The 8,808-nt window shown below is 34.9% G+C and overlaps 1 protein-coding gene across 1 annotated transcript; it reads right to left on the reverse strand.

The window, feature by feature from the left end:
- On the reverse strand, positions 1–7,836 carry LOC143552186 (uncharacterized). The gene is made up of 13 exons (XM_077042467.1): positions 7,687–7,836; positions 7,526–7,592; positions 7,315–7,425; positions 5,919–6,114; positions 5,727–5,812; positions 5,435–5,630; positions 5,172–5,283; positions 4,836–4,963; positions 4,509–4,715; positions 2,554–2,663; positions 667–796; positions 431–580; positions 1–306 (listed from the first exon to the last, which is right to left on the reverse strand). The coding sequence occupies exons 1-13, from the start codon at positions 7,766–7,768 to the stop codon at positions 85–87; spliced, it is 1,797 nt and encodes a 598-aa protein (XP_076898582.1). The 5' UTR covers positions 7,769–7,836; the 3' UTR covers positions 1–84.
- Positions 7,837–8,808: the final 972 nt, after the last annotated feature.

Genomic DNA, 8,808 nt, shown 5'->3' on the forward strand with positions numbered 1-8,808 from the left:
AGAAGGCCTGATATTACAGTAACAAAATTGTTTAAAATCTAAACAAACTTGAATGAAAATCAACCTGATTACTGACTGTATAACCTATCCCCAGAGCCTACTAATGAAACCCTTTTTGTCTTTCTTCATCCTGTTCTCAATTGACGGGAAATCGATTGAGTTGTACGCGAGATCAAGAACAATGGGATTGCGAGCAATTGCTTGGAAGGATGGTTGGTACGCCGCAATACGAGGAGCAACTTTTGTGCTTGAATCACCAACAGCAGACTCGTAAGAATTCAGTTTCTCAACAAGGTACTTGTCCGTCTGAAAATTAAAATACATGTAAGCTTGATGCATGTAAAGATTTTAATAGAGTGCTTTGACTAATATTTGACTATATAAAGTAGTTGTTTCGTAGTGGATTGTGTTTTGTCATTCTAATCCATACCTTCTTATCAGTCCCGGATATTGATACAGTAGAAATCTTTTTAGAAAGATCCTCGGGAGCCTTCTCATGTTCCATAATCCCCATTGCATGCTCGATACACCTGTTGGATCTGCAATTGTTGTACAGTGTCTCCAATTCTTTGATCATCACCTGTACAAATAAATCAATCATGTATACAGACCAGAATTTATTGTGCGCTAATACTTTTACTTATTTTGAGTTACAGAATAAAAAACCTGATCTTTGTTAGCCACACTCTTAAGTTTCTTCAACGCGTTTTCAGCCAGAGAACGAGCAAGAGAAAACAAAGAATATGCTTCTGTCCTTTTACCAGCTGAGCTATAAGACTTAGCCAAGAAAAAACACCTGCAACATAATGAATAAGACTAGTTGTATTTATCACTAATTTATCATGAACACAATTTCTAATCTTTTATAATTGTATTAAGACCTTTTGTGAACTATTTCATTTCTGATCTAACCAAACACTGTTTGCCAAATACTTTTATTCTTTAATGGATGCAAAATTAATTTGGCAAAATATCTCAGGTTCTTTTTCTTTCAAATTTCTAACCTAATATGTTTAAAATTAATATGGAAATCCCCGAGTTTGCAAAAGAGAATATAAAAATCAAACCCTAACACTGCGTTCTCGGGTTTAAAATACAAGGAAAAGAAATGATAAGATTGGATAGGGGAAGAAAGGAAAAGAAATTATATATTTAAAAAGCATTCTCGAGTTAAAATAAAAGAATAGAAAAGAAAATGTTAATTACATTCTAGGGCCTGTTCGTTTCAAGGATTTTGAAGGAATTCTAAGAAATGGGATTTTAAATCCCATGAATTGATATGTTCGTTTCATTAAATGAAAGAATGGGAATGGAAACTAAATCCCATCAAATCCCACATTTCATGGGATTTTAAAATCCCACCTATTTTGAAGGATTGTTAAGGATTTTCTTATTAACAATAAAAACTCCTCCAAAAAAAATTCAAAAAAATTAATAAAAAAATCATAACTCAAAATATAAATAAAAATCAAAAAATGTAAAAAAACTAAAACGTTTCCGCCTTTGCCCTCGTTCTTTAAAAAAAAAAAGAACCGAAACCGAAAGTAGACCAAAACTGAACCGAGTTGATGGAAACCAAAAAAATCGATCAAAACGAAACAAAAAAACTGAAACCGAACAGAAATGAAACTGTAAAAACGACCACAACGAAACAAAAAAACTGAAACCGAACAGAAACGAAACTGAAAAAACCGACCACAACGAAACAAAAGGCCGAAAACGAATCCGTAACCGACCAAAAACAAACAAAAGAAACCGAAACCCAACCCGTTCAGTGCTCCGAAACCGACCAAAAAGAAACAAAGGAAACCGAAACCCGACCCGTCCAGTGCAAAAACTCTTGTCAGCTCGAAACCAATTCCAATTCCAATACATATTAACCAACCAAACACATGATAGGGATTCTCAAACATTCCATTCCATTCCAATTCCTTTAAAAAAAGTCCGTGAAACAAACGCTCCCCTAGAGTTAGATAGGAAAAAAATTGTAACTTTACAATCATGTCCTCTCATTATTGAGTAAGATAGGAAGGAAAAGATAGGGTAAATTAGTAATATTGTACATGACTATAACCTTTCCTTCAGAATCAGGCCATATTTGGCTAGAAAGTTTTGAAGGAAAAAAACCCTAACTTTTCTTTCCATTCTCTTTCTTTTCTTTTATTGAAAAAACTCAAGAATGAAAAGATAAGAAAAATTTTCTTATCTTTTCTTTTCCAAACCCTTAAATAAAAAACTCAAGAATGCAGTGTAAATGAATCATAACAAGACTAGTTTGGAAGCAGCTTGATGCATAGCATTAATTGCTTAAAAATTTAGTCTATTTTCTACCAGCATTATCTGATAGTGTAATGGACTATACTTTCATAAACAAAATTAAGACACTAAATTGAATATTTCCAGTTATTTTGCCACTTCAATGCGTTTCAACCAAAACAGAAGAAGATTCTAAATACTATCACGCTGGCAGCAAAGCATGACATCTAGGAAAAAGAAAATTCACAGACATCTGCAGTGGAAAAAATAATGGAGCAACGATGATGTCATACAAACCTTTCTGCTCGAAAAATGAGGCTTTTGAGTTCGCATTCTTCAGCTAATGCCACTTCTTCCTCTTTTCTGTCTCTTCCAGAACTCAACAAGTCAGAAAGATCTGATGTATTCTATAATCAACAATAACAAACATTTGTCAGCAGCACAGAAGTAGGCCCTGTTTATTAATTTGGATTATGTTTTATTTTCAGCGAATAAAATAAAAAAGGCTAAAAAGAAACAGGTCAAACGGGCTGAAATGGTCAAATAATTCAAAAGATCCCCGAAAGTGTAGTTTTACTACATAAAAACTGTAAACCTCTTAAAAAAGTTTATATCTGTAGGGTTAGGTTCAAATAAGAAGTTTGATTTTCCTAAGAAGGCTAGGAAGGAGGGTATTTTAGTCTAACACTTTAATATCAAAACCCACTTACTTTAATTTCAAAACCCACTTACATTCATTTCAAAAACCCACTTACATCTTCACTAATCTCCTACAACCACTACCACCCCACCGCCACCACAACCGTCACCCACCGCCACCACCTTGCCGGAAAAGCCCCAAAAAACACAATGGAAAACACTATGAAAAACACGATGTAAAAAACACAATGGAAAAAAACACTACGAAAAAAAAACACAACAATAAAAATACAATAAAAAACACAATTGTATGACACAATGTAAAAAATACAATGGAAAAAAAACAATGAAAAATCCTATTGTATAACACAATTTGTAAAAAACCCACTAAATTTTTTGTAATTTTTATATTACAATATGGTACAGTACTCATATAAAAGATAAAGACACTCGTTATTATGGTGAATTTGTTTTTCAATAAAAACGTCGTAAAAAAAATTATGAACGTTTTAAAATGATGGGGGAATTTGGCATGTGCCTTACATGTGGAGAGAGAAAGTCAACAAATGTGTTATTCCTTTTATGCCCTTTCCCTTATGTTCACACTTGATTTCCACATAAACTAATCTCAACCCTTCATATTCAAAATCAATGGACAAGATTACTTCTTATCCTTCCTACAAAAACTATACTTCCTATTATAACCTAACCCTATATCTATATATACTATATTATATATATAATATAGGAGTTATGGGCAAATAAAACGATGGATTTAAGGGATTTATAATTATTTAAACACATGGTACAACCTCAAATGAGGGTAAAACGTGTTTTTCATTTTTCTCCAAAATGGTTACAACATTGCCCCCTCAACTTTAATGAACTTTTATAAATTTAAAGAATAGTTATAACTTTGGTCTTTCATCTTTAAACCATCTATTCTTTATAATTTCATTTTTAACCCAAATACCAACAGTTTTTAAATTGTCATAAAACTTTTTCGTACGTTAATATTTTTTTTAAAAATTGCACCATAAAAACGAGCATTTAATTCTCTTTAATTTGAGTATGATTTGTCATAGTTTCTTTTCAGTTAAAAAAATAAAATTTTATGTATAGGCGTTTGCCGTCCGGTTTTGATGGTTTTAAATTAAACCATGAGCCAAGCCATTATTAGCGGTTTTTGGTCACCGAAAACTGAAACAAGACCTTTGAAAATTGAAACCCAACACAACCAAACCATTAACAATGGTTAGGTTCTGCTTTCGTTTGTACTTCAATATTAAAACTGAGGTTCAAATAAGAACTATGAATCTTCTTATCCCAATAAATGGTTTAACGGTTACAAACGAAACAAGAAGCACCCATAAATCTATAACGTGATTACCAAGGTTATTTCCAGCTGCATCGCGCGGGCACCCGTCTAGTTATTACTGAAATATTATAGCCTTACCCATTATCTAACACACCAAATGTTGTGAAAACAATCGAGCAAAAAGTGTTTTGGGTCGACCCGACCCATACCAAAATCACACATTTTAATGCAGCCCTGTTTTCACATGTTATCCAAACCACCCACATTTAGTAAAAAACATTATACTCTCGCATACCTGTAAAAGAAGGTCAAATAGCCTCACAAGTTCTTCAGGTTTGGTGACTTTCTCATTTTTCTCATCACGGGCCTTGCTAAGTTTACTCTTAGCTATGCTAACCAACAGTTGGTTGCGTTCAATAGTTCGTTGCCCTAGTACAGCACCTATAGCTTTGTCAAGCCCACTCAAATCATCCTTAATGTTTTCAGAGCTACCTGCAGTAGCCTAAAAACAAACAAAATCCAAGTTATTTTTATCAAAAATGAATATAAAAAATCAAACTCTTTTCCATTCCAATATAACTGTCTATTCCATTCCTTCTCTAAATAGTTTACCATTACATACCAAGTCATTGCGAATGGATCCTCGGGCTTCATGATATGCAGCAAAAATTTTGTCAAAAACAGCAAGTCTTTTCTCAGCAGGAAGAGCACCTTCCATTCGATCATTAAGCTCTTTTTCCAATTCCTGAGCTGAAAGAATAAGTCACATGTATCACACAAGTGTCAGAAAAAAATCAGGAAAGTGAATAATATATATTATATACCCATAAATATCAGAAATATATCACGATCCAGTATATTTCACATTATGACATTAATATGCACAAGATTGTGATCAGAGAATAGCAAAGACTGATGAACTTAACGCACCCTTAATCTCTAAAGATTGATAACAAACCTTTCAATATGGAAACCCTGGTCTTTGCATTTGATATGGGAAATCTATGACCAAGCCAATGAAATTCAGTCATGGATGCAGCCTGCTGGGTTCTAGCTTCAGCCATAACAGCCTGAAGTAGATACAAGATAACGTAAAAAAAAACTTAGATTTGTGTGAATTTTATAATGATAATGTATAAAGAAGTAAGTCTAGACATGTTGTAATCTTATTGAATTGGTTAAGCCTGTACAATCGAATTAATTATTTATTTATTAACCTACCTCTAATTTAGCTTTAAAAAGGTCCAGCGCAGGTCCTTCAATTTCCCCAATGTGTACAAGTTCAGAAGCTTGTAAATTCGATTCACCGATTTTGTGCAAACAGTAGCGTATGCTTGGTTCTAGCTCCTCAACACGCTCTCGGCACAAAACTTGATTATCCAGATCTCCATACTTTCCAAGTTCCTCATAGACAACCCTGTTTATATTTAAAAAATAGATATATAAATAGTAAGTGATGGAGCAAAGGCCAAATGCAAGCAAAAACCTCCTTTCATAAAAAAGCATGGCTTACCTGGCACTCTTAAAACTCTTCAATGCGATGTCCCAATTCTGGTCTTGTTCAAATAATAAATTACCTTTCATAAATGAAGCATAAGCCTGCAAATTGAAATCAAATTTTCAGCAAAAGCGGAAGTATGGTACCCATCCAATTATGGATACATATGAAAATTCATAAGTCTAAATAACCAATCAAGAAGCATACCTCTGCTTCTAATGATGTTCTAGAATCTCCCTTGATAGCACATAATTCTGCAAAAAGCGTAGCCCATTTCACTGCTTTACGCAACCGACCAATCAGGTAGGTTCGTTGACGTGCATTTGGACCATCTGGTAGCTGTCTCTTCTCCATGGCATGACCCCATGCTCTCTCTGCTGTGTAGAGAACCAAATGGAGAAACCTAATGCAGGCCCAAAATGTTGTAAGCTCAGTATTAGATACCATAATTAATAATAACCTTTCCAATTAATGGTTTTGGAGTTACAATTGCAGCTTCTTAAATATATACACATAATGCTGAAACATTTCTCAATTTGACAAAGATGAATAACATTATTCACAGAGGATGTAACAGCATGCGGCGAAGGTTAACAAATGATACCAAAAAAGAACTTATAAGCTGTTAGAAACAGCCCTGATGCGATTCAAGGTCCAAGCAGCTAATCCACACCTGCTTACTTACTAACTGACTGCCTTGAAAGCCTAATAGTTTGCTAATAACAGAGCATAATATAACAGTATTGGGATAAACCTTCAAACTTTACTACTAGATGTTCCATTTTCCATTGTCTGGGATCAATGCATCACTCTCTTAAGTTAAACCAAAATAACCTAGCTGCAATTAGTTATCAAGTGAAAAACATATAACAACATCATCATGCATTAGCATCAATAGCTGCAACCGCTACTAGTATCACGGTCACCAAGGAATGTATATGGTTGGAAGCATGGCTGTAAAAATCCCGCCTAGGTGCCGATTAACCGCTAGTCGGTGCCCGGCCAACAAGACGCCGATTAATCCCTATTTGGTAAAAATCGGTCAAAATTGAAAATTTTATATATAACATTTGGTATATATATGTGTATTTGAAAAACTACATGTAAATTGCAATCCGACTAATCCAGATTAGTCGCTAGTCCCTACCCCCCCCCCCCCGGTCTAGCGCCTAGCGAGTTATACATATTTATGCATGTCCTAATTCTTGATCTTAACCTCAAAGCATTTAAACCTATTCTCTCAATCTACATCAAACTTTTTAAGCGGTAAAGCGAGAAACCAGTACCAAAACTGCAGCCTCCAAGACCGCACCAGTCACCACGCGTAAACATTTAATGCAGACTGAAAACTATTCAATTTACAACACCTACTCATGGTTGTTAAAATCCCGACCAGGCGCCGATTAATCGCTATTTGGCCACAAATCGGTCAAAACTGAAAACTCTATATATAAAATTTGGTATGTATATATATATATTTGAAATACTACTTATAAATACAATCCGATTAATCGCCAAGCGAGTTCTACAACACTAAATTCCTGCTTGACTTGACAAACAAGCAACCACCAAAAACTCAACCTATCAACACATCCACACATACCTAACTTCGGTAACAGTCGCAGCGGTTATCGCCTTCTTCGTATACTTTCCACGCCCATGCGTAAACTTCAACGACTTATACAATCTCCTCAACCTAGCCGTACAATACCTCCTACAATTCCAAATTCCAGATCCAAATATTAATCCACAATCAACTAACACCAACACACAATCAATTCATTCAAATGCACAAACCCTAGGTCCAACATTACCGGTATCGAGTATAATCCCCAAATCGTAACCCGTGCTGCATCTGTGCGGATTTTAACAGCTGCAGGACTGTAATTCAGATTGAAAACAATATAATTACTTAATTCAATTCATTAATATAAGTGTAACGGATTAATAAGAACGAATTAGGGTTTAAATGTACCGTTGATTGAGAACTTAGGATCGGTGGTGGTGATCTGATCGTCGATTTCCATTGAGGACAAATCGGTCTTTTCAGTCGTCATCGGAATATTGTTGACGGATGAGTTTGTGAGTGTGAGTGCACAGCGGCGGATGCCGAGTTTTGTGACTGGGTGTTGTGGGTGGTGTATATAATGCGCCGAGAGTGTACATGGTATGGTGGTAGATGAGGGTGGATGGGTCGGGTCGGGTCGGGTCGGGTTGGGCCGGGTGACCGGGAAGACTGGATCATGATAAAAAAACATCGGGATCACTAGATTATTATTTTAAAAATCATTTTAAAATGGTTTTTTGATAGCGTGATCTACTCGGCGTTTTCACGATCTACTTGACATGTTCACGATCTAGTTGCCCCGACATAGACAAGAATGCAGACGTCGGGTCGACTGCTTTGTTGGCGCTTAGATTGTTTTCTTGAATCAGTCGTCGCATCAGCTTATGGACACGTGGTCGTTTTTCATTGGCTCTACGAACTAGTCGTCTTGGATTATTAAAAGTCGTCCCGCCTATTTCGTAATTGACATTTTGGGAATTCTTTGTGAAAGATGGACAAATTTAGAAATCCATTTTTTAAAATGGTTATTATGGGAATTTTCCCACTTCTTTTTTATTTATCAAAAGTTTTTTTCTCTAACAACCGGCAAAAGGCGACCTTATGGGCTTGCGATCGCAGATAGCGTTTGGTAGCTCAAACTCATCATTCTCCTGTTCTGAGAAAATCAGCCACCCCAAAAGTCAACTACGATAACACTCATATGGGATCGGATTCGAACTTAACAACTTCGGTTTCCGACCCAAATTTTTATTTCCTTTACAATGACAATTGAGCTAAACTCGTTCACTATTTTTCAAAATGTTAAACAAACAAATAAAAGGTTGTTACACCCAAATATTGATAAAAATCCCAATTTTTTAAATAAATATATTATAGTATGTTACTAGTACTAGTATATACATAAGTTTTTTTTGTGTTTACACCTTATATGTTAAAATGCTAGAAAGAAATTAAGTAGTATTTGGTTATTAAATAACATTGAAATGCATATAAGTTTGCACAAATAAAATTGACAGATTGTATGAAAAT

The sequence above is a fragment of the Bidens hawaiensis genome, unplaced genomic scaffold (genome assembly GCF_021521415.1).
Source record: "Bidens hawaiensis isolate Kalapana, Puna unplaced genomic scaffold, B.hawaiensis_p1.1 tig00001016_1, whole genome shotgun sequence".
Taxonomy (NCBI): Eukaryota; Viridiplantae; Streptophyta; class Magnoliopsida; order Asterales; family Asteraceae; genus Bidens; species Bidens hawaiensis.